We start from the raw sequence: 27,621 nt of genomic DNA on the forward strand, positions 1-27,621 counted from the left end.
ATCCCTGATTTGAAACAAATCTTGCATTTACCCAAACTTGTACTAATCTCCTTACTTTGAACTAATTATTTTCATCAAATACTGACACTTTTACTCTCTTTTATTGATTTCTGAGTATTTCATGAGTTTTTCCACATTTTAACTTATTTGTATATATTGCTTATATTTGTATATAAGCCTCCAAACTTCATAAATACTTGACGATCTATTAATCTCTGTTAACAGCTTATTTTCTCTAACTAGTTGGTAAGTAGGACTTAGAGCGTTGGTTAGCAGGGCTGCCAATGTTTTGCATTCCATATAAAAACCATATGTATCTATAAGTGTATATATAACTGTTGATTCTTTCTGTGGTTTGCCCAGAGGAAAGTAAAGAATTTTCTGGTTATGTTCCAAGTTGGGAAATTCCTTTTTCCCTAAGAACTATTTATATCCCTCTTACAGTTCCCACTGGTCAAATGAGGCAGTGGAGTTAAGCAAAATAGAGCAAGCTTCTGTTTTAATAAAATGAGTTATGGAAAGAATTTTTAGTTTTAAAGTGCATATAGAGCTTAGGGAAAAAATCTGGAATTTATTGGAAAAAACAGAAATGAAAAGTTTGCATTGGATGAGCAATAACACCTTTTCAGGCCCTTTTATTCCACTACTCTGGAATGACATCTCCCCACTCTAAATCTTCTAAGGATACTTGCCCCCTCCCCTGCCAAAAAAACCCCAAACAAACCCAAAACACCATGACTGCAGAGTTAAATCTAATTATCTAAAACAAGAACTATAATGCTGTCAAATGCCGTTCTGAGTCTCTCCTTTACGTTGCTGATAGAATTGAAACTAAACAGTAGGCTAAGCATTAAATCTGTCCACATAAAAAAGAATCAGTGAAAAAAAAAGTTGTATTTGATCAAAGACATGCTGATGTTTGGACAGTTGATGAAGTGATCTACACTCATCACTACATAGTCCAAACGCATCCGGCAAGTACTGTTATAAGGCAAATGGTCTCAGTTGTCAGAGTTCTAGTCATTAATGCCAAATGTACCCCTTTTACCCCCTAGAGTTCCTACAGCTTTGCCTTCCCTGCTACATGACGCTCTAGTCAAATTTTGATGTTTATTCCTATGAGTTCATGAACAATACAGATTATTCCAAATGAAGAAAAAGTAAAAAAGGTAAAATATCATTTAGAGTTGGTATTCAGAATGTTTTTAATATTTTTTTTAATTTTTTGAAGACTTTATTTATTTATTTGAGAGAGAGCACGCACAAGCAGGGGGAGCAGCAGGCAGAGGGAGAAGCAGGTTTCCCACTGAGCAGGGAGCCCGATGCGGGGCTCGATCCTGAGATCACGACCCGAGCCAAAGGCAGACGCCCAACTGACTGAGCCACCCAGGCGCCCCCAGAATGTTTTTAAAAGAGATTCTGACGTGTGTCTGACTTCAATGGCAGGAATTCAAAATTTATCCAACACAATAATGAAGCCAACATGGTAATGACAGGACCCAGGGAAGAGGCATGGGAGCCCTCCAGCTTTCCCATCCTCACCATCTGTTCATCTCTGTGTGTCTCACTCTGTTCTTGGAAATGAGAGTCCCAACCACTTCCCAGACGATGATGCCAACCAACTCCCTATGAAGTATGACGTCACCCATCCCAGCCAAAGCTGGCTGCCCAGTAACTGGGGTGGGGTGAGAATAATGAAATATTTCCATGTCAAAGGCCATTAACCAAAGTCCTATTGTGTTAAAACTGTATTTGAAGTAAGTTCCCTCAACTCTCTGTTGATTCTAATGTCTCCATCTTCAAGCTTCAGTGCTAGTCCCTTCTTTCTCAGTCACCCTAGCCATGCTGTTGACAGGAGTAATGCTCTGCCCTTCGGAAGATGTGTGACTTTAGTCAAGTTGTTTAACCTCCCTAAGTCCTTCCTGGAAATGAAACAAGATTACCTTTGAAGTTCCTTTAAGTTTTAAAAATCAGCAGTCTGTGGTTCTTCAGTGCTCCACACAAAGCAAAGGGTGGGTGTTGGGTGAATCAAAAATGTTCAGTGGATTATTATAGCTGGAGTCAGATTAGATCAATGTCCAATCTCTCAGATTAAGTGAGTTTATATAAAACTGTGAACACTGCCAGAGGGAAGAAGACATCATGAAGACTTGTCAGCTGCTCTTCCTGTTAGCCCTGCAGGGGGAGAGGAGCTCTCCACATATCCCTCTATTCCTAAGATATGTGACTTCATTAGGTACGTGCCCTGTCCCCAGGATTCTCTTATAGGTGGATTAACAGAAGGTGCTCCAGATCTCAAAGGGGCATGAGGCTACACAGCTCACAGAGCTAGATCAAGAAGTGTCCGAGCTAATGTGCAAGCATGGGGCCATGACTCTGACTCAAGGAAACAGGTCAAGCCTGGCTTGTGCAGAGACTTCAGACGCAGAGCCGGAGGAGGAAAAGGGAGATTTTCCCACCTCAACAAATGGCAGGGAACATACGATGCTCTTTGGAATTAGAAGAAAATGGGTAGAAGATAAGTTATTCTTCAAGGAATTTAATTTTAAGATAATAGCTAACAACTAACAGGCACTTACGGTATGGCAAGAGCCATGGATTAAATCCCTTCGTGCTCATTAAAACTCTAGGGAGTAGGTACTGTTATTACCACCATTTCACAGATAAGGAAGTTGAGGATAAGAGGGGCTAAGCGGTTGCTCAAAGTCAGAAAGCTCATCAGAGTGCAGGATCCTGTTGAAAAGAATTCACGATCTTAAACACTGATTAAGATTAAACATAATTTAAGAACATGATTGCTTTCAAGAAATGGTTTTATACGTTTCCAGGAAATAGTCCACATTTTTTAGAGCCTTGCAAGTGAGAAAGCAAGGGTTAACATTTTCCTTAAAAAATATTCTTTTACAATTTTCAAAATATCAGTAAAATCTCAAAAGGGCAAGCACTCACCTCGGGAAAAATCAGTTTACAAATACTCTCCGCCAACGTATGAAGATAAACTCGGCTCCTACTGGTCTTTCTTTGAGGAAGACTTCTTTGTACATTCTTTTCAGGGACATCCTGACAGACGGGCAGAGTTGCTTTGCCACTCTCTGAGCTTCCTGCTATCTCTTCCCCTGGCTCCTTGGGAACCTGCCCAGGTGCCAGTAAGGACAAAGGGCATTCCCCTGTGATCTTGAGATCCTTCAGCTTTGTGCAGAACATGGTGTTCGTAGCCTCTCACCCTGCTGTAGAGCACCTCTGGGTGAGCCGTTCTTCTTATGTGGGACTGACAGTCGAAGCCACTAGCAGATCAAGGATACTGGTGACTGGGGTGTCTATGGGTAGTAGAAAGTCAGAACAGAAAGACACGTGATTTTGTATACTTACAAAACCAGAAAAAGGCAGGTGTAAAAAAGCAAAGACCATACATTCATATGTCATTTTCAAGTAAGAAGAAAATTCTGGTGGACATGTCAGTTCCAAATTGGATGAACCATTTGGTAAAGGTCTTTATTTGCTATGTGTGCATTTTAGTATCCTAGTAAAATACTTGGTTTTAATATTTTTCGAATGGAGCATAATTTTCTCCCAAATGTCCCTACCACAAATGACTGATTTCCATTTTTATAGCCCATTCGGGCTAGTTTGATTCCACAAGAGTGGAACTTAATGGTTTTATGACAAAAGCCAAGTATAAATCTATGTCTTAGGGCTAAGTACTACATTCTCATTATGCTCTCCCTTCTGAAAAATCAGAATAGCAGAAACCAGTGTCTCCCAATATTTAAAGGAAAAAAAAAGAAATATATATATATATATATATATGTGTGTGTGTGTAGTGATGCTCAAGTACATGTTTTTGGATCTGAAATACTGAGTTTCAGATGAAAAAAGATTAATTGAAATGATTACTGCAAAAGAAGATACTTGTTTCTATAAATAGCAAAATAATTTTAAAATATCATCAAAGTGAAAAACAAATAATTTTTTTTTTCGAAGAACTCCTCTAAGATCATGCCACTGGATTTGCAGGGGCCTCTGGATCTGAATCTAGATGACACTGGAGTAAACCAAGAAATTGCTGCTACTCTCTACTTAAAGTCCTCCCCCAAATCTGTGATCACATGTAATTTATGAATCTTCAAGAAGATACAAGGACGATCCTATCTATTCACAAGCAGAAGACATTTTCTGCCAGAATAGAATAGGGAGTTCTCTCAGCAGGCTACTGAGTGACCCAAAGGTAATTTGGTGATAGAAGGAATGGTTACTTGGAGTCCTAGAAATCCCAGGCTCTCAACCACATTTATTTTATGATTCAATTCTGAGAAAATAGATGTTACTCAGTCTTTAATGCATCTGAATGTAACTATTACTACTCACTAACTTCCATTCTCATACATGCTTTAGATCAGTGGACAGTAGACCTTTCTGTAAAAGGCCAGAGAGTAGATAATTTCAGCTTTGTGGGTTTCTATCAGTGACTTAACTCCTGCCATTGCAGCATGAATGCAACCACAGCTGGTATACAAAGGAATGGAATGGATGTGTTCCAATAAAACTTTATTTGCAAAAACAATTTGCTGTGGATTTGGCCCTCAGATTCACCCTATCGATTTGGATCAAGCCATAGCTTGCTGACCCCTGGTTATAGAAAGCTGAGCAGGTTAACCGAAGCATTTTAATCCAAACAGAATTCTGCCTGTAGGATCAGAGTTACTTCCTCATCTCCTCTACCCACCCCACCTCCAAAATATAGCAGCCTATGTGGATCCAGTTTTGTACAACTTGAAAGTAAAAAAAGGCAGCATAGTAGATAATATTAAATAACTATAAAAATTATAATAGCATTATTTTATATTAATCTTCAGGAAAAAGAGCTATATTAACTGAATGCCATGATTTCAGTTATATCAAAAGATAATTATAATAACTAGAAGAAGAGAGTACTCAAAAAAAAAAAAAGGAAAGCAACAAAAAAAATAAATTTTAGATTGGATCTGATGAAGGTATAGAACTTTTCCTTAAAATAAGTTATTCTGGTAGTACATATTAGAATTTTAGTTTGGGACTTAGGGGTTCGACATAATACAGTTTATGATAAAGTCTCCCACTAAGTTTAACCTTCTCATTAATGTTGGATATCAACCCTTGTTCCCAAACCCAATATTTTGATTCTCAGCCTCCTATTCAATCTCGCTGCAAAAGAATAAAACCGACCAGTCAACCTTGAAATTCTTTCTTCTCCTATATTGCACAGCACTATAATTTCCAGAAAATGTGTCTAACACTGCTTTTTATTAAGTAAAAACAGCAACAGGAAACAAGTTGTGCTTACTTTAAGATCAGTTAAGTGTTTAGTATCATTAAATCACATATGTATAAACAAGCTAATTAGCATTCTTCATCTGCTCAACTGATGAAATTACATTATGAAACAGATGTACTCAGTGCTGATACCTTGGAAACCTATGTTTGTCTTGTGTTTGCCTGCTAGGAATACAGAATACGTTCTTCAACCAAACAAGTGATGATTTTCATGTGTAACATTAGCAGTGACTTTGGAAATGGTTTGGTCAGTGGCTGAACTCAGTACATAGATGGTTGTAGAAATGAGAGTAACCTGGTAGGGAAAAACAAATTAATTAAAGTAATAAACTTGGTGACAAGGCCCTGGCGAGCAGTGGGATATATGTTCTCAGAAACTCGGAGAAGTATTTGCCATCCCCAAGGTTGATGATTAAACAGCCTTCAAATGTATTGAATGCTCTCTCCCTTTTACTAGTAAGTGATTAACTCTGCTATGGTGAGAATAATGACCCAGCTATTGGCCTCATATTAATAACCAGGATGCGTGATTGTTCAGGTAAGGGGGCTGTCCATCATTTCAACTCTAGAGTAACACACAAAATCTTGTTTTCTACTTATACCAAGATCTGAGAGAAAATACCCCATAAGGACTTTGACACAGAAAACCTCTTTTACGACAGCAGGTCTTAAAGAGCAGATTTCAAATTAGAAATTGGGATGGTGGGAGGAGCCTAAGAACTAAGTCTCTATAGTAAAAGCAAATAGTTATAGCCAATGTCGAATTTCAGGCCTAGCACCTAGCCATGCCAAAATCTGTGGTTAAAGAGACGTAAGTGTTTTAAGATCAAATTCCAAAGTCGAAATTTTTAAGAGTAGCTGAAAGGAGACGAGAACTTAGAAATAAAAAGTGCCTTAGTGAGGATAAAGTTTGCATACAGCAGCACAGACTCATCACCATTTTCATAAATCGGTGTCAAGCTTAATTTTCAGGTAGACCAGAAATCTAAAAAGTCTTTCTTCTTCAAAAATAAAAAAAAGTAAATAAAACTCCATAAATCAGCCTTTCATAATGTGTTTCTTTTCATTTTTCAGTGGGAAATATTTGTAGAACTTTCCCCTGTGATCTATCAGGAAACCAGGACAAAGTACTAGAAAAACTGGTAAGAATGTCCAAGTCACTCCAGTACTAAGTTTAAAAAAAAAAAAAAAAAGGCAAGCCAATGTCAGACTGTTTCATCTCATCCCTGTTCCCCCTTATGGTCACACTTCTTGAAAGATGAGGCTTTAGGTGCTGTGTTCACTTCCTTAAAAAATAATTTATTCCTAAGTCTACAATTCCCTGGCTTTTGCTTCCACTGAGTTACTGACACCCTGACACGATAACCTCTGAAAAGTTAAAGCTCATGAACCTTTTGGCTTTTAACATAGTTGACGAATTCTCAAGTGCCATTTGTCTTTTCTTTTTCATAATCTCCACTCCCACAGATTCTTTGATACTTCTACGTCATTCACTTTTCATTCTGTTCAACAGGTATTTGCGGTGGCCTATACTATGTGTCAGGCCTTCTTCCAGGCACAGGGACAAAGAAGTGAAAAAAGGACATTGCCTGCCCTCTTGGAGTTCACAATCTGGCAGGAGAACTATTTCTGACACATCAGTTCCACGTGTGATCCATGCTACATAAAGGAGAAGGGCAAGTGAGTGCTCTCAGAGTGCAAATCAGGGATCCAAACCCAGTCCCAGGAGGAAGAGACATCTGAGCGGAGCTGTGACCCTGAACCAGGTCAAGAGAGTTCCAAACAGAACAGCATGCTTGGGGGCCAAGACAGACCTAGCTATGTTCTAGGAACTGAAATAATTCCAGCATGGCTAGAGCATGGGCTCAGGGAGAGCAAGGTGATGGTGGAGGTAGCTGAGACAGGCAGAGGGCAAGATTGTGGAGGGCTCTCTAAACCTTGTTAAACAAAGAAAAACTATTCTATGAGCAACCACCTGAAAGACTAAGATGTAAGAATGTGAATAGGTTAGATTGTACTTTTAAAGGATTATTTGGAATGGAGAATGAGAAATGTGTCAGAGTTGGACAGGTGGCTGATCTGGGCTGGACTAAAATAATGACCTTAGCATGAAAGAGTGGATCAATTCCAGATATTTCAAGTAGAGATCTACAGCCCTTAGCTATTGACTGGAGATGGGGGCTGAAGGACCGTGAAGACATATTCCTCTGAGTTTACTTCTCAATACTACAGTGAAGAAAAGACTCTAGGGCCCTTGGAGAGCAATCAAGAGTCCATGATCCATTTCCCAGGACTTTGGTTATTCAATCACAACTGAGCCCAGATTTTGGGCTTTCACTATTTCATAACACCTTGTGGGAGTCGGTGTGCTCCAATTCTCTTGCTAAAATCTCCTTTTGGAAAGTAATTTCTCCTTCTTCAAAAGCCCAGATGTGGGAAAGCTGACTCCAGTGTATGTTACAGAACAGAGCACTCACCTTCCAAGACTGCATCCGCGTGCAAGTGTAAGGTGTTTCCAGCTATCTTTAAGAAGAGTGTAGGGTAGTTACTTTGAATTTTTGTAACCGGAGAGCCCATACAGTCAACCTTCCCAAAACAAAGAAGTCAACTCTAAGGGCAATGGCAACCTCAGTTCTAGGGACCAAAATGCCCGAAATCCCCCCTCTCCTGATGGCAACTGCCTCACCTGATGGCAACTGCCTCCATACAGCTTATGTTTAATAATAATTATGGCGATAATTTTATTTAATACTGATAATTCTAGTTTAACAAACGGTATTTTCTTTTTTTTATGATTTATTTATTTATTTGAGAGAGAGCGAGAAAGTGTGAGGGGACGGGTGGAGAGAGGGAGAGAAGCGGACTCCCCTGAGCACAGAGACCCACATGGGGCTCAATCTCAGGACCCCGCGATCACGACCCGAGCCAATTTCTAAGTTCTCTTCTCCTTTCAGCTACTCTTAAAAATTTCGACTTTGGAATTTGATCTTAAAACACTTACATCTCTTTAACCACAGATTTTGGCATGGCTAGGTGCTAGGCCTGAAATTCGACATTGGCTATAACTATTTGCTTTTAAAATTAAGAGTCAGATGCTCAACGGCTGAGCCACCCAGGTGCCCCAAACTGTATTAATTCTCTATTAAAAATAAGGTGGGTATGATTCACAATCTTTTTTCATTAGAATTGGGAGCAATTCTCTAACATCTTTGAAGTAATAGCAGAGTTTAGTATAGACTATAGTAGGGAGATTTTAACTCTGAGATTCTCAGTTTTTATATCAAAATGTTTACAGAATGTTTTATGTGATTCTCAGCTTTTATATCAAAATGTTTACAGAATGTTTTATAACTAAAGAACTATACCTTTGGGACTATAAATCCTAAATCTCTATGTTTAAGACTTTCTAGTGTGACTATCACTGAAATTCGAATACATGCAGTTAGTATGTCTTCAAATTAAATATCATTACCACTTACAGTAAGTCATGTAGGTCATAAGGAAATCAGATAAATATTTCAATATTTTGCTCCTGAAATATATAAAACAATTTCCTGTAGCCATTTCTGTGATTCCCATCATTGTTTTATTACTAAAATAGTTCCTTAGAGACTTAGTCATTTAAAAATATATTTACTAACATATAACAATTAGCATGAAAGGAGTTACATGCGAAATGGAATTCCTTTTTACACCATAAAAAGCCATTTTGTTTTTATCTATTTTCAGATAAATCCTGTGTATTTCTGTGATGTAAACTGGCTCATATGCAGTCATTAAGAGGGGAATAATGTTTGTATAAAGTAGCAGTTATGCTGGATCTCCAACCACTCCACCTTCTTCCTCCCAGCTCAGCTGACCTCTCGTCGTGTCTTGGAAGTACTTACCACCATTTTCCTCTATTTTCTTCCTGAGCTCCATAGCTCAGCAGGCTCAGAACTTCCTTATAGTTACTTCCCATCAAACTACTTTCACCTTTTCCCCTAATGTGAGGCCCATCGTTAATTGCAGTAGTGCAGTATTCCTTAGAATTCCTTAGAGTGCAACCAGTCTTTTTACCTAAGCTGGTATAGCTTTTATGACTGTTACTGCTTTTGTTGGTGCTCATCGTGCCAACTGGTTTCACCCTAACACATTTTCTTCCCACAAGTCCTTTTATTTTTAGTGCAGTTTTGCAGCATATGAGGTTTTTCAGGAACGCTTACATGGTGTTGTTTTAGAAATGCCTGTACTCTCAACAATGTTTGGTTTAAATTTGCAAGTAAGGCAAAAAGCTGACTTAACTACCTAGAAAAGACACTCAGTAAGGTCACATTCTTGAAGAGTCTACAGAGTCCATTATGATATAGGTAATACAGCCTGATGAACCTTTTAAAATGAAAACAAGTCCATGATGATTAAACAATTGGGCTGATTGAAACATTTCAGTTAAGTGGCAAGATAAAACTAATGACCATCTAACATCAGAACTTCTCCATTTTCTTTTCTTTTTAATTTCGGCCAATCAGGAAGACCTGGAAACACATCTTGGATTTCATATACATGCGTACATACACATACACACTTATTTGCCCTCTTGTGCAATGATGACTTTTTTAAGTGTCTGAGATTATATACTTATATCTATATCTCTGAAGATGATTAGTATGAGAGAGACTTCATGCTTGGAGAGATCAGTTCACACAAATGTTGGGGCCATGCAGAGTCGTGCCCTGAGGTAGTACAGTTAGTATAGAATGACTGAGCTCAGGCTCTGGGACCAGAGAGTCTGTGTCTGCTCCTTGCCTCTACCATCTACCAGCTCTGTGACCTTGGTTAAGTTCTTAACTTCCACCTCCGCTTTCTCCATCTGGAAAACAGGGATGCTAAAAGCAACTGTCTCATAAATATGTTATGAAAGTAAACAAATTGATAAATGTAAAGCACTTAGAAAAGTACCTGCTGCCAACATGTAATGATTAATGTTGACTATCACAATTCCTACTTAGCAGTAGTGAAACACTGGACAGGTTTCTTAATTTCACTGAGTTTCTGTTACCTCAACTCTAAAATGGTAAAATGGTGATGAAACAGGGATGTATGAAGGATTAGAAAAAAATCTATGCAAAGACATTGTACAAGAGAATCATGCTAAAAGAAGTCACTAAATAAAAGATTGACAAATTTATTCTAATTCCTCAGAAAGATCAAGTCATGTCTTATACCCATGACACCTTTCCTATTTCCTTTCAAAGCCAGTTTAAGGGAACTCTAATATATAGCAGGTGCTTGGTACTCTACAAATTTGGAAAACATTCTCCACTTGAAGAACATTAATGCATACCAAGAAAATAATATCTATGTCAGTAATTAGGGTTTCTTTTTTTGGATAACAAAATAAAAGAGTTTACAGCATAGCCCAGAAGAGTAAGATTCTAATTTGGTTTTATCTTATATAATTCCATTAGCTAGTAAGTTGCATGCCAAATTTCTTTAATAAAATATTAGAATAAATTGATGGACTATGCTAGATTTTAAATGTTTTTCCACTCATGAAACCAAGCCTGTGATATAAATCAAGCAAGCCTTACATCACTGAAGTACATATTATTTTCTGTAAATCCACATTATTCCTAATGTGGAAAAATTTTTAAACAAAATAAACCTGTAACTGAAATAGAAATTCTGTGGTATCTGATTTTCTTTTCCTAGAATGCTAGGTTGACAAATGATTCGTATTGTTATACAAACAATCTTGCCTTCAATCACTGCTTTCATAAGCTAACTGTTCTCAATATTGATTCAGTGTTAACCCTTTTATGTACTTAACTTCTCAGTGTGTACTTATTTGGTAGAAAGGTTTAAGAGATGGGTAGGGAGAGATTAATTAGCATGTTAATTTTAGGATATTTGTGAAATCAAATTAAGTCACCCAGAGTCTGATTAAAATAGGAGATGCCGAAGTTTCTAACAAGAATAAAGTGGATTCCGGTTTTGACTGTCACATCTGTGGAGCATTTGAATTAACATTTTAACAATGAGGAGATATCAAAGTGGCCTCATCTTTGATGGGAAGAAAGGGGTGACTGGACTAGCACAGAATTCACCCTCTGGTAGAGGAAAATAGAATTATCTAGGCTTTAACCTGTCATATTTGGAAAGGAGACTCTGGAAGACACAATAATGACCCTCATGAGTCTTCTAACCCAGCCTTTGACACTTTTCTCAAGATCCTTGAGAAAAAGGGCTCCAAACAATAAAGCCATGAAAACTTAAGACTTGTAAGCACCTTCTCTCAACAAAGAGAAAAAACAAGAACAGGAACAAATATATCAATAGTAGAGGCACAAGCAGTGAAGGCGATGCCTACACTGGGCCAGGACTAGGAAGGTCAGATAAAGCTAAACCCCACACTCAGGAAAGCACTAGACTTTCAGGAAACCCCCCCCACCCGCTTTTTAAGAGAAAGAAAGTGTGTGAGAGTGGGCGGGGGGGGGGGTGCAGGGTGGGCAGAGAGAATCTCAAACAGACAAGACTCCATGCCAGCGTGGAGCCCGATGGGGGAGGAGGGGCTCAATCTCACGACCCTGAGGTCATGACCTGAGCTGAAATCAAGAGTCAGACGCTCAACTGACTGAGCTGCCCAGGCGCCCTTCTTGGGGCCTTTTAAAGCAGGGGTTGGCAAACAATGGTGAAATCCAACCTGCTGCCTATTCTTGTTCTGCCCTAGAGCTAAGGTGGTCTTTATGTTACTAAGTGGTTGAATAAATCCAAAGAATACTTCATGATACATGTACACTATATGAGATTCAAATTGCAGGGTCCATAAATAAAGTTTCATTGGAACATAGCCACGCTATGACAGAATAAGAAATATATATTTGGCTTCTGCCTGCTGTTTCCTGGCACACAACTGCTGAAACCCAAGGAATCTCCAAAGTGATAAGGCTCCTGGATAGCTTCGGGATGGGGCCTGGTTGCCGGGGGAACCAACCATGTGATTAGAGGGTTGGAATTCTCTCTCCCTTCCTGGGCTCTGGAAAGCAGAGAGAGTCTGAAGGTAGAGTTAATCACTGATGGTCAATGATCTCATCAATCATGCCTAGCTCATGAAGCCTCCATAAAAAATCCTAACCAGAGGGGTTTTGGAGAGCTTCTGGGGTGGTGAACATGTGAAGGTGCTAGGTGGGTAATACGCCCGGAGAAGGTATGTAAAGGTTGTGTTTTGAAAAAGACCTTCTTCTTCTACAATTTACAATTCACCCAAAAATCCCACCCTGGAGACCTCAGGAAAGATGTTTCTCTGGAAGCTCCTGGGGACATCATGGGTAGTAAGGGGCCTTCCTGGGTTCTCAGTTCAACAGCAGAGCTCTTCTGATTCATGACACAGAAAATGACCTTCCGTCACCAACAGTGGGATACAGATCCTTGATGCTCACGCGGGAACCAGGCCAGCAAAAGAAATGCAGCAGGGTCCAACACAAATTCCATTCTTTCTGAACTTTTACATAATGATTAAATTAAAAGAAATCATTACCAGACGTAAATTTTGGCTTCTGGATGTGTCTTTTGCAGGTGTATATTTGGATACTCACAAAGTAACATGTTGAGAAAGGCCCAGTTCTTTCCCATTAAATCCAAAACCACAACTATATTATTTTAATGCCTTTTTACATCTAATTGATTCAAAATGGGAAAAGTTAAAAGAAGCCTTCCTGTTCATAGTAAACCCCAAGCAATTTTTCTTCTCCATTTCAGTATCTCCTACGTAAAAGTGAACATAAAGACATAGGCATTTGCATGACAGAAGTTTTGAACTAGAAAAGATGTTAGAGACTATGTATTGTAACCCTTCCTACTTGCAGATGGCAGAACAGAAGTCAGATTTCAATGACTTGGCCCAAATCCCAAAGTTACTGAGGTGTATGAGTCAGTTGGGAACTCAGGCAGATGGACTACAAGAAGCCCAGAATTTACTCTAATATACAGCTGAACTTTGAAAAACATGAATTTGAACTGCACTGGTCCACTTATACACAGATTTGTTTTTCAATAAATATGGTACGGTACTGTCCATGTATTTTCCTTATGATTTTCTTAATAACATTTTCTTTCTTCTAACTTAGTTATTGTAAAAATACAGTATATAATACATGTGACACACGAACTATGTGTTAACTGACTGTTTATTCTATTGCTAAGGCTTCAGGTCAACAGTATGCTCTTAGTAGCTAAGTTTTAGGGGTCAAAAGTCATGTGGATTTTTCAACTGTGCAAGGGTCAGTGTCCCTAACCCCCACATTGTTCAAGGATCAACTATACTCTGATCACCCCTTCACCCGAAATGCAGAAAAGCTCTCCTCCTTTTGTGGACGTCCAACAATTGCAGGGACGGCTTTGAGAAAAATTTAACACTTAGTAATTTTATTTTTCATTTATTTTTATTTATTTTTAACAGTATTTTTTAAAAGATTTTATTTATTTATCTGAGAAAGAGAGTACAAGCAGGGGGAACAGCAGAGGGAGAGAGATAAGCAGGCTCCCCGCTGATCAGGAAGCCCGATTCCGGACTCGATTCCAGGACCCTGGGATCATGACCTGAGCCAAAGGTAGCCGCTTAACCAACTGAGCCACCCAGGAGCCCCTTTTTAACAATAATTTTAGTTCAAGTTCCACCCTTAATAATTTTTTTTTAAAGATTTTATTTATTTATTTGACATAGAGAGAGAGACAGCTAGAGAGGGAACACAAGAAGGGGGCAGCGGGAGAGGGAGAAGCATGCTCCCGGCTGAGCAGGGAGCCTGATGCAGGGCTCGATCCCAGGACCCTGGGATCATGACCTGAGCCGAAGGCAGGCACTTAATGACTGAGCCACCCAGGCGCCCCCCACCCTTAATAATTTGAGAGTTAAAAATACTTCAGCTTAAAAAAAAATACTTTAGCTTAGTCTAATCAGAGGCTTACATTTCATCCATACATCATTATTAATAATATTAATGAATTAATATTAATACATGCCATCAGATTGCTCTGGCTGTCTGTAGTTTCTACAATATTTCGACAGACTCTTTTTCATGATTTTCTCATCATCTTTTGCACTTTCTCAAGAAGTTATCTTTAGTCCTTCTTTAATTCTCTAAAAATATTTTCTAAATAACCTTACTCATGATCCAATCTTTGCCACTTAATTGAAAGTAGGTACGGGGGCGTCTGGGTGGCTCAGTCGGTTGAGTATCCAACTCTTATTTTCAGGTCAGGTTGTGATCTCAGGGTTATCATATCGAGCCCCACCTCGGCTCAGCGTTCAGCATGGAGTCTGCTTGAGATTCTCCTCCCATCCACTGCTCTCTCTCTCTCTCTAAAATAAATAAAAAAATAAAATCTTTTTTTAAAGATTTTATTTATTTATTTGAGATAGAGAGCAAAAGAGAGAGAGCATGAGCACAAGTGGGGGATGGGGCTGGGGGAGGGGCAGAGGGAGAGGGAGAAGCAGGCTTTTGGCTGAGCATGAAGCCTGATGTGGGGCTCAATCCCAGGACCCTGGGATCATGACCTGAGCCGAAGGCAGACGCTTAACTGACTGAGCCACCCAGGCACCCCAAAATCTTTAAAAAAAAAAAAAAAAAGTAAGTAGGTATGTTTTCAGACTTAATCTAACCAGCCAATGTAGATCACAATTTATTCAATTTTGGACTTCCAATGAGGTTTTTTTTTAAATTATTTTTTAAAATATTTTATTTATTTGTCAGAGAGAGAGAGCACAAGCTGGGCGGGGAGCATGGGGAATGGCAGGCAGAGGGAGAAGTAGTCTCCCCGCTGAGCAAGGAGCTCCATGTGTGACTTGATCCCAGGATCCGGGGATCATGACCTGAGCAGAAGGCAGACGCTTAACCGACTAAGCCATCCAGATGTCCCTCCAATGAGTTATTTTATGCTGTAATTAAATGACAGAACGACTGGCTTGAACTCATCTGTTATAAACATGGAAGGGGTTAGGGTAGCTTAAATCCTTATTATCAAATTCACTCAATCTTTTCATTTTATTTTCACTGGATCTTGTGTATGTGCAGACACAAATACATATATATATATGTGTGTGTGTGTGTATATATATATATATAAATGGCATACAGTTTGAGAAGAAAAGTGTTTCAAAATGTTTTCCTATATATTTTCCTTTTCCATTTTATTATTCTGTATTTACCATGTTATTTATTTTTTATTATTTCTTCCCTTTTCTCTTTTTTTATTTATTGTTTACCTTTTTTGGAAAGGAGAAATCTTGTTATAGATAAAAATTTATGAAGTTTACTAAAGTGTGACAAAGAAGCCAACAAGGCTTAGGTAGTCACCTATCCTCTTTTTCCACTTCCTGTGAAATTAGCTAAGTGAAAAACCATACATGTTTCCTACAGTTCACTGCTTTGTCAGAAGCACTAAGCACAGCATCTTATATTATTTGGTATTCAATAAATATGAGCTAATGTCAATAAAATATACTAATATTAGGCTATTATTATAACCAATATAAAAGACAAAACAGTCAAAAAGGTATAAAATAGAAGTAAAATGAGGCTAAATTGGAGCCTATAAAATGTGTTGCTTCTTGAAAACAAGTTTTATAATGAGTTATTAATAAATGAACTTATAATTCAATCAATATTTATACTGAGTTTCTGAAAAAGATAAAATGATTCCTTTAATTTTCTTCAAAGTCTAGAATGGGTGATATATATTTTTGTAAATGGCTATAATAAAAAGTGGAGGATAGGTAGAGACAGAAAGTTAATGATGTTTATAAGAAACATTGCTTTAAGGTAGTGGTAGCAGAAATGTGATCAGGGATACCTTCTTGGAATGCATGGAATTTGAGCTTAGTTTTGAAAATCACTAAGGTTTGGCCATAAAGTCATCAGCAAAAACTGATGCCAAAGAGGGAGAACAGTGTAAGTGAATGGGGGGAGTGAAGGAAGCTGTGGGAAGGGGCAGGAAAGGATGGGTGCTAGAGATATTGCAAAATTAAAGTTGACATCACGTGGCAAATGACTAGATCTGAGGAACAAGATGACTTTGAGGTTTGTCTGGAAAGATAATGGTACCATTTATAGAAAGAGCTAACACAAGTAGGCTTGAGAGAAGGGATACTGAATTCCGTTTTGTACACATGGATCTTGAACTATTAGCAGGACATCTAGGTAGAGATATATTTGAAAATTGGAATTTTTAATTAAGCATTAGAGACATGAGTGTGTGGTCCTCCACACTGAGGAAGCTCTTAAAGTTGACTTTAATTCAAACTGATGTCAAAGGGATGCAAGTAGAGAAAACAGCCAAATTCTTTACTCTGGGGAATATTCATATTTCAAAGTTGGAAAAGGATTGTTATAACTAAGATGGAGAAGCAGAAATCAGAAAACTATGATGAGAATAGAAACAGAAGAGGACACATGTTCAAAAAGAAGTGTATTTTGCACGTCTGAAGAGGGTAAGGGTGTCTATTAGTCAGCTCAGTCCGATGTTAACAAAATACCATAGACTGGGTGGCTTAAACAGTCAACATTCATTTTCCACAGTTCTAGAAGCTGAAAGTTCCAGATCAGGTGCCAACATGGTTGGATTTGGTAAAAGCTCTCTTCCTGGCTTGTGGATGGCTACTTTCTCACTGTATCCTAACATGGTGCAAGCAGAGAGAGAAAGACCATGTTCTCTGCTGTCTCTTCTTATAAGGGCACGAATCCCATCATGAGGGTCTCACCTTCATGACCTCATCTTATACCCAATTATCTCCCAAAGGCCCCTGCCTCCAAATGCATTGGGAATTTTTAGAGCTTCAACATATGAATTTGGGTGGGGACACAATTCAGTCCATAGCAGGAGCACTGAGAAAATATCATCGATTTTTACATTAGAAAGACATTTATAGCTTTTATGAGACAAATTTCAATAAGAATAGTAGAGTAAAAGTGAAAGGAAACAAGGAGTTATAATGAGGAAATATTATAGTGTGATTGATTACAGATTACATTGAGAAACAGCAAGTTTGAAGGAAGGATTTTGAGAATGGGAAATCTCTTGTTCTTTATTTATGAATACTGGTAGTTTTCTATAAATAGAAATACTTAACCACATCTGTATCAAGTTAGCTTAAAGTCAAAGTACAGTCTTCACTTCTGATGAGATTATAGAAAATCACAAGAGACTCCTATTCCAGTCCCAAGAATGAGAACTAGCTAGATAAACCACATAATCATAGTTTTAAAAAATCTATCAGAGGACGTCTATATAAACTACGGTAAAAGTCATACCCAAAATTAAAGACTTACTGCTTTCTACTATGATCAGAAATAAGGCAAAGATGCCACCACACCTAATCAACTGCATTGAAGTTAGATCCTAATCATTGCAATAAGAAAGAGAAATAAAAGACACAAAGATTAGAAAAAGAGAAGTGAAACTATCCCTGTTTGTTGTATGTATATATAATTATTTATGTAGGAATTCCCGAGGGATCTACCAAATATAAGCATATCTCAGAGATATTGCAAGTTTAGTTCCAAACAATGGCAATAAAGCAAAATTGCAATAAAGTGAGTCAAGTGAATTTTAGGTGCAAATAAAAGTTATGTTTATACCATACTATAATCTATTAAATGTATAATAGCATTATGTCTAAAAAAATGTACATACCTTAATTGAAAAGTACTTTATTTTTTTAAAAAAATTTATTTATTTATTTTAGAGAGAGCGAGCGAGCGAGAGGGTGGGGGCGGGGGCAAGGAGGGGTGGAAGGAGAGGGAGAGAGAGAATCCCAAGCAGACTCCCTGCTGAGCGCAGAGCCTCCAGACACAGGGTCTGATCCCACCACCCCAAGTTCATGACTAGAGCCGAAATCAAGAGTTGGCGGCCTAACCGATTCAGCTATCGAGGCGCCCCTGAAAAGTACTTTATTGCTAAAAAATGCTAACCAACATCTGAGCTTTCAGTGAGTTGTAATCATTGATCACAGATCACCATAACAAATGAAAAACTTTGGAATACCGTGATCATTCCAAAATGTGACATCGAGACAAAGTGAGCAAATGCTGTTGGAAAAATGGCCCTAGGAGACTTGCTGGATTCGGGGTTCCAACGAACTTTCAATTTGGAAAAACACAGTATCTGTGAAGCACAATAAAGTGAAACCTGCCTGTGACAGTTAGAACTAAGATGTGAATTTAGCAAGGTTGCAAATACAACTATGTATGTATGTGTGCTAATCTACAAAAATCTGTTGTAATTTCTGTACTAATAGTAAACAGCTGGGTAATAATATTTTTAAAAATCCATATATAATAATATCAATGAATATGAAATACTTAGGAATAAATCTAACCAAAGGTTTGCAAGACCTCTATACTGAAAACTACAAATAGCGGTAAGATAAAATAAGGAAGGCCAAAGAAATGCAGAAGTATATCATGCTTAATATTGTTAATGTACCAATTTTTCCCAAATAGTCTATAAATTCAAAGCAATCCCAATTAAAATCCCAGTTATCATTTTAGGAGATATTGAAAAAATGATACTAAGATTTAATAGAAGACATAGAATGGCTAAGTCAATACTAAAGAAGAAAAATAACACTGAAAGATATATATACCTTATTTAAAAATTATTATAAAACTATAGTAATCAAAAGAGTTTGATATTGGTTTGAAAGGAGTAACATAGAGATCAATGGACTAACGAGCCCCAAAACAGATCCAGATCTGTGTGTTCAATTATACAACCAACATATCAAGGCAATTCAATGAGGAAAAAAAAAAGTTTTTTCAATAAATGATGTTGGAACAACTGGATATGCATATGGAAAAAATGAACATTGATCCATATTTCATACCACATACAAAAATTAATTCTATATGGATCACAGCCATAAATGTAGATGTTAAAATAATACTTATAGAAGAAAACAGGAGAAAATCTTTATGACCTTGCATGAAGCAAAGATGTTCAAAGAGAAAAAACAAATCATGAAACATCAAAGAAAATAATAAATTAGACTTCATCAAAATTTTAAATCTTTTACTCTTCAAAAGACGTCATTAAATAAACAGAAAGCTAAGTCACACACTGGGAGAAAACATTTGCCACACATAAGTCAGCAAAGTAATTAAATCCAGAATATATAAATTTTACTGCTAAATAAGAAAGCAAACAATTCAATTAAAAGTGGGCAAGAGACCTGAATAGATATTTCATTAAAAAAATACATGACTAGCCCATAAATATCTCTTCCTATGTTCAGTAATGCTAATTATGAGGCAAAAACCCATTGGAATGTCTACAACTTAAAAGTTTGACAATGCCAAGACTTAGTGATGATGTGGGATAACTGGAATTTTTTTTTTTTAAAGATTTTATTTATTTATTTGAGAGAGAGAATGAGAGAGAGAGAGAGCATGAGAGGGGGGAGGGTCAGAGGGAGAAGCAGACTCCCTGCTGAGCAGGGAGCCCGATGCGGGACTTGATCCCGGGACTCCAGGATCATGACCCAAGCCGAAGGCAGTGGCTCAACCAACTGAGCCACCCAGGCACCCAGATAACTGGAATTTTTTATATGCTGTTGGTGGGAATGTAAAAAGGAACTACCACTTTGTAAAACAGTTGGTGGTTTCTTAAAACGTTAAACATGCCTTCTCATACCACCCAGTTATTCCATTTCTAAGTATTTACCCCAAAAGAAAGGTAAACATATTTTCAAACAAAGACTTGAATGCAAACGTTCACAGCAGGTTTTTTTGTTTTTTTGTTTTTTGGGGATTTTTGGTAGTAGTCAACACCTGGAAATAATTTAAATGTCTCTGATCATGGAAACAAATAAAAAGAGATGTTGTATAGCCACACACGTAAAGGACTATTACTCAGCTCATACAGGCAACAAGGAAGATAAATCTCAAACTGTGTGAATGAGACCACACATACAAGAATACATTACTTTTCCATAAGATCTAGATACTGCAAACAAATCTGTAAGTACAGAAAGCAGATCAATGATTGCCTGGGGGACAAAGGATTGGGCAATTGATCGGAAAAAGACACAAGAAAACTTTTAAGGGGTGATGGGGATCTTTTTTATGTTGATGATGGTGGTGGTTTCACAGGTGTATACATCCGTCAAATCATATCCAACTGTGTATTTTATATATGTGAGATTTTACGTAAGTTACACATTGGCTAAGTTGTTTAAAAAAAACTCAGTGGAGAACTCAAAGAAATCTAAATGAAATAGATTTCAAAATAAATAAATAAATAAAAATAACAGGCATTGGGAGAGCTGAGACTCATGGCTATTTTCATCCCAGATGAAGTGGTGGAAGGTGACAGAATCTCCCCCAGGCAGGGGTCAAGAAAAGCTGGTTAAATGTTTATAAACCTTTTAACTGCTGCAAGATAGATTAGAACCCAGTGATGCCCCACAATTTATATTGACTCAGTCTTCCACACTTGTAGCTTAATATATATGTGTGCATGTGTAAATAGAAAGCATCCATTGAGAAATGGCAAGCAAAGAAAATGAAATAATTGGAAATGCTAAAAATGAAAACTACAATACCATCAATAAAGAATTCCATTTAATTGGCTTAACATCAGAGGAAGGGATCAGTGAACTTGAAGTCAGGTTAATAGAAACAACCCCAACAGAATCACAAAGAGAATAAACAGCAAAAAACAAACAAACAAACAAAACCAAAAGAGCACCTGAAATCTATAGAACAATATCAAAAGGTCTAACATACATGTATTTAGAGTCCCAGGGTGGGGGGGAAGGTGAGGGGATGCAGGAAGAAGAAATATTTGAAATGGCGGGGAATAGTCCATATTTGATAATAGCTTTAACTCACAGATCCAAGAAGTTCAGCAAATCCCCATGCATGATAAATACAAAGAAAATCACACCTAAGCATTTAGTTACCAACTTCTAAAATTCAAAGATAAAAAGAAAAAAAAAAAAAAAAAAGCCAGAGAATCATGGAAACTAGCAAATAATGAAACAAAAAATTAAGGACTGAAGAAAGGAAACAAACCAACCTGTTTCCCTTAAATTATATATCCAACAAAATATTCTTTAAGGAGTTAACACATATGAAGAATAGAGTTGCCTAAACACTGCAATCATAACAACTTTAGACTGGTGGAAAATTTAAAGATATTTTATTTTAATTTAACTGAATTTCTTTTTTGTTTTGTTTTGTTTTGTTTTGAAGATTTATTTTTTGGGGTGCCTGGGTGGCTCAGTCGTTAAGCGTCTGCCTTCGGCTCAGGTCATGATCCCATGGTCCTGGGATCGAGCCCTGCATCGTGCTCCCTGCTCAGCGGGAAGCCTGCTTCTCCCTCTCCCACTCCCCCTGCTTGTGTTCCCTCTCTTGCTGTGTCTCTCTCTGTCAAATTAATAAATAAAAATCTAAAAAAAAAAAAAAATTATTTATTTTTAGAGAGTGAGTGGGGTGGGATGGGCAGAGGGAGAAGGAGAGAGTCTTTTTTTTTTTATTTATTTATTTGTCAGAGACAGAGCCAGGCAGAGGGAGATGCGGGCTCACAGCCCCATGCGGGACTCAATCCCAGGGCCCCTGGGATCATAACCTGATCAGAAGGCAGACGCTTAACCAACTGAGCCACCCAGGCATTCCTAATTTAACTGAATTTCTATCAAAATTCTTTCAAATGAATTAATTATCTCTTGTTTCATGCATTTTATTTGGAAGTTCACAGGTCTTTGAAAACTAACTCTAGAGTTTAAGTTGACTAATATATAAGCAAATATGTTATTGATCATTTGGAAAATAATTTACAAACCACCAGAAACCTTTTCTATAGCCAGGAAAGGTGGTAAAACATAGTATTTAAGAGGATGGACGCTGCCTAACTACAAACACTGGTTCCACCACTAACAGAAGTTATGACAGTAAGGCAAATTACTTTTCTGCTCTTGACTCCGTTTCCTCATCTGTACATTTAAGTGATAAGGTGGAACATTTCTCAAGGGGTTCAATAATGCTTTAATTTTAATTCAGTTTTAACAATGCTTGGAGTATAATATGTACTTAATAAATGTTGACTCCTAGTTTCTGAAATTAGGTATAAAATTATTCTAACGCCTGTAAGTTACATTGCTCGAGGCTTGGTTGACCTAAAGCAGTAGTTCTCAACGTGTCATCTGCAAGTTCTTGGGGATGCCCTGAGGCCCTTTAAAGGATATGCAACATCACAACTATTTTCAGAACAGTACTGAGATACCAAGTGCCCTTTTCATTCTCATTCTCTAAAGGTATTGAGTGCAGCTTTCCAGAAGCTATACGACATCTAATCATCTAACAATGTCCTAATTTTATTAGCCAATGGAATCTGTGCTTGCGTAGAACTTTCTAAGGTAGTAGATTTCATGTATAAATGTATGTATGCTAGGGACTAACTCAGTTTGTTCTCAGAACTTATGTTGTGCTCTTCCCATAAATCACTGGATATACTTCTTATTATCTCTGTAACCTCATCATTGCTCAATAAAGCATCATTTTGAAATTCCCGAGTTTTTCTTACACCTCCATGTAAATACAAAAAATAACTACACTTTGCTATTTTGTTTTGCAGTAATATTAAATTATGTTAAGTTTTCTAAATTGCAAATTTTTCACTTAAGCTGCTATGTTAGAATTTAATAATATTTATTCCAATTGAAAGGAAAATTTATTTGTATTTTTCATATATTTATGGATGGGTTATTGGCTTGAAAAGATGAGACTGGGAGACTTTCTCAGCCATCACACCACACCACTGCTGGACCTTCTACATCTGCCATGGTGAACTCGACAGCTTCCCAATACTTAAAAATGTTTCCGGAGGAGATCCAAGGTGATACTGATGAATGCGATTTTTTGATACTACATGATAAAATGTAGAGTGCATCCACCTTTGTTAGACCTGGCAAAGCTCAGTGAACCAGTATTTTCCAATGACCATGATGTTACAAAATCGTGCATTAATAAAGATCCATTCACAGAACACAGATTTTAATGGTTTCTCATCCTATACTGCAAGTAACCTTTAAGTTATGATCATATTTCAAATTTTGAAATTTTTATACCAGAAAAATCTATAATTATCTGAAAATACTATTAAATCACTCCTCCCTTTTCAACTGTGTATCAGAGTAAGGCTGGGATATTTTTCATAGACTTCAACCAAAACAACCTGAATTTGTTAAATGTTAAAAAAATATATATTACTTTTGGGGCGCCTGGGTGGCTCAGTTGGTTAAGCGTCGACTCTTGATTTCCACTCAGGTCACGATCTCAGGGTCCTGGGATCGAGCCCTGAGTCAGTCTCATGCTCAGGGAGAAGCCTGCTTAAGATTCTCTCTTTCCTTCTCCTTCTGACCCACCTCCCGCTCACATTCTTTCTCTCTCTCTAAAATAAATAAATAAATAAAATATTTTAAAAAAGAAAAAAATATTACTTTTTACTTCAAACAAGTATATAATGATTGTGGGTTCTTTTATCAAATGCATAGTTAGTGCTTTCAATTAATATACTTTAGGTTTATATCTCACAAATCATTTGGGTAATGCCACTGCTCTCTTCCACAGCATTTACCTTAACGTCACAGTAATTCTGTATCCACCAATGTATCCTTCTTTCTGATATTGGACAAGACAATGTATTTCCTCTTCAAAGTCTATATACTGCTCTGGACTCCATCACAACATGCTTTCTTTATAATTACTCTACCTAATCTTCCCTTAAAATATTCCCTTTTCTTCTACCCGAATTCCTCAATTTATCCATCCATCCATCCATCCATTCATTTGTTCATATATCCTAGAAATATTAAGCATCTATGACTACTTTCTAAGAGATGAGGTTTCAGAAAACAAAACCAAAAAGAAATAAAAACAAAGCAGCACTAGACCCTTAAGGAATGTTTCATGTAGGGAATGGGGTGTGGACAGACTAAAAGCACACACATTCAGTTAAAGTGTGACCTCTCATGACATGTGATGGGAAGAGAGAAAATCTGCATCTAAACCTGACTTGGTACACTGGTAAATGCTTCCTCGAAAAAAGACTCAAGTTGAAGCTTCTAGAATAAGTAAGAAATAACAAGGCATAGAAACAAGAAAGGTATTCTAAGGAGCAGAAAAAGATGTGCAAAAGACAATGACAGAAACAAACAAGCAAAAAGAGCTTGGTGACCAAGTACAGTAAAGACAATATATCCATAACACAGAATCAAGTAAGAGAATAACCAAGACATTGGCCAGCAGAGTTAGACAGTAAGTAAGGCTGGTAGACTACTTGAAATTATGAACACTGCATGATCTTTACAACACTGAAAATCATTTTTAACACATGGCATGCAGCAAATTCTTGCTACTCATACAATGACCAGTGATATTTATCAAGGACAGTTAATGTAAAGAAACGTAGCCAGGGCGCCTGGGTGGCTCAGCTGGTTGGGCGACTGCCTTCGGCTCAGGTCGTGATCCTGGAGTCCCGGGATCGAGTCCCGCATCGGGCTCCCTGCTCAGCGGGGGGTCTGCTTCTCCCTCTGACCCTCTTCCCTCCCGTGCTCTCTGTCTCTCATTCTCTCTCTCAAATAAATAAATAAAATCTTAAAAAAAAAAAAAAAAGAAACGTAGCCAAACACCATTTTACCGTGTGTAAAACAGACTACGACAACCTACAGCTACCAATTCCCACTATGTACTGAAACAGATCCAATATTAAGATAAATATAACTAAATTGATGTTACTCTGGTTTGATTTAGATAAATAATCAAGACCACAACATGCTGGTGAGGAAAATGTTCTAACCATCTCCAGTTAGGATAGGGAATAAAAATGTGAAGGAACAACTCTTTTCAGGACCTTAAACTTTTTTTAACCTTCCTCTTTTTGTCTGAACACCATACTGTCACCCAAATATACCCTACTTGTATCTACCTTTCTCAATTATGTCCTACATGCTAGGTCTTTCAGTTTTCTTTTTCTCTTACTTCCTTTCTCTCTCTAAGGTCCAAGAAATCATACTCTTGCTTGAAGGTATAAGGCAACATAATAAATGTGACTTTTGCTATTGGGCAAAAAAGGTTATGCTGTTCTTCTGAGTAAAACAGTTATTCCAGGGCCTCCTAGAGATAAAATCCAAAGGACTACATCAATCCGAAGTTGTCCCTAGGAGAGGACCAGTGGAAGAAAAACTTTTGTGGTAGATGGCCTTATGAAACTCCTCAAATACAACCTTCTTGCCCTTGGCCAAGCCATGAGATGAGTTACAGGTGGTAATCCAGTTTAAATCAGGATAAATTCTTATAGCTTCAAAGGGTGGCAAAGAAAGAGCGGATGGGGAAAGCTAGCAAATTCAGTTCGGATAATTTGCTATCTACCCAAGGAACAGACTTTCTCAAGAAAGATTACAGCTCTCCTATATACCACTGCTGATTTTTTTAAGCATAAGACAACACAACACAAATGTAAGAATTACTGTAAGCCAGTCACTAGAGAAAAGAACCAGAACTAGATGCATGGGGTATTAAATTGTTATTTGGGGTAGAGGTGGACAAAGAGGAATGTTACTTACAATTAATGACTGCGAATATTTTAAAACACTTAAAAAATGGAATTTTACCCAAAGAGTCTTCACTGGGAAAAGTGTGTTTTCCTAATCACATTTACAAATGAATACTAATCCACTGTAAGAATATCTTGTTTTAAATATTGGACATATCAAGTACTGACAATGTTAATGTGCTTATCCAAATCTCTTCCATAATAGAGTTGTAATCCCCTAAATACTCCACGTATTGTGCTATCTTTGTTAAACTTTATGCTCACAAATATATGACTTAAAAGTTTATATTATACCAATGGAACATTGAAATTCCTTGCCCTGTGTGTTATTAACTTAATAATATAAACCACATAACATTTAAATATTTATAATAGCATCGGAAGCTGCAAAATGAAAATTGAGAACAATCAGCAGCTAATAACTTCAATATCCTACAAATAAAATTAGACTAGTAAAATAACAAAACTTCTTTAACAAAACGAATGGCATTAAAAGTTATGGGGGCTTCTCAACCTCACAGATGGAAACACCTGATGCAAGGTAAGGAGCCAAATAATTTCCTCATTAAATCTAGAAAAGCATATCAAATTTTGAATAGTTTGAATTGATTTACAAAGGTCTAATTAAAAGTCATGCATGTGCCGTATCCTGTCCCTAAACTAAAAAAACAAGATAGTTCTACATTACCTAATAAAGCAAAAACTCAGCCTGGCATCCTGGTCTTTTGTAATCTAACCTCTCTTTACCTTAAATCTTTTTATAAATATGCCCCAACATAACCTCATCACTCCAAGCACGCCTGTATCATATCACACATTTTTACTGAGTGCTTAGGATCCATGGGACACTTCTATTAGGTGTCTATGAATAGAATGAGAACTAGACAGAAATGGTACCTCCTGCCACTGAATAGGAGTGTACTGGTGAAAACAGACAATTCAGCAAGCAATTACAGGGTAGTATAATAATATGATGGGGGAAGCACAGGGCATTGAAGAAAAACATAACAGAGCACTTAACACAGGCTGGAAAGGTCAGGGAAAGTTTCTGAGAAGTAGAGCCTAATTTGAGACTAAAAGGTTGAGTAGGTATGGGCCTCTCGAAAACTGAGCAAAGGGAAAAGAAATCTAGAAATGGGGGGCGGGTAGTAGTATTTCACACAAAGAAATACTTCAAAGGTATTCTTGAGGAGACTTGCTGTTGCCCCTTCTCCCTCCATACCCTGGTTCCTCATAGACATGCACGCACGTGGATGCACACACGCACACCCCACTCACCCGCTTCCTGTTCGGCGCCTTTCCTATTCTCTGCCCAGAACACCCTTCCCACTCTTCTCTATATTTAAATCCTGCAGGTCCTGCAAAGTCCCACATCAGTCCTCTTTTAAAATCTCAACTAAGAGCCAGATCTTCCCTAGAGAGCCTTCAGTATTTCCACCCTGCAAAGCTCTCTCCTTTAAGTTCTTCAGACCAGCACTAATATTAAGTTCATTGATAAGTGCTGATGTGTGTAATTCTGAGACTACTTCTGGGTTCTGTTATCTCTACATGCAGACTTTAAATTCCCTCAAGTCAGGGACTGTGTCATAAACTGTGTTGTATGTCACTCAGTGACGAACATAATCCTTAATAAACCTTATTGCGTGAAGTACATAAAAGTGACTGAGCCTCTGAGAAGAGTGTCAAAATATAAAATAAGCTGAAGCTTTCAAAAATTACAAATTC

At 37.5% G+C, this 27,621-nt stretch overlaps 1 protein-coding gene across 8 annotated transcripts in view; it reads right to left on the reverse strand.

The window, feature by feature from the left end:
* The window catches only part of GUCY1A1 (guanylate cyclase 1 soluble subunit alpha 1), a 60,827-nt gene that overhangs the window by 25,965 nt on the left and 7,241 nt on the right, over window positions 1–27,621 (reverse strand). For 7 of the 8 annotated variants that reach the window (XM_035022847.1, XM_035022849.1, XM_035022846.1 and 4 more), the window contains one exon: window positions 2,950–3,317. In XM_035022847.1, the coding sequence (XP_034878738.1) occupies window positions 2,950–3,204 (255 nt within the window). In that variant the 5' untranslated portion in view covers window positions 3,205–3,317. Of the gene's footprint in view, window positions 1–2,949; window positions 3,318–5,442; window positions 6,512–27,621 lie in introns of those variants that run through there. The other variant, XM_035022852.1, reaches the window with a different exon arrangement.

Source organism: Mirounga leonina, unplaced genomic scaffold (genome assembly GCF_011800145.1).
Source record: "Mirounga leonina isolate KUSES-001 unplaced genomic scaffold, KU_Mleo_1.0 Mir_176, whole genome shotgun sequence".
NCBI lineage: Eukaryota > Metazoa > Chordata > Mammalia > Carnivora > Phocidae > Mirounga > Mirounga leonina.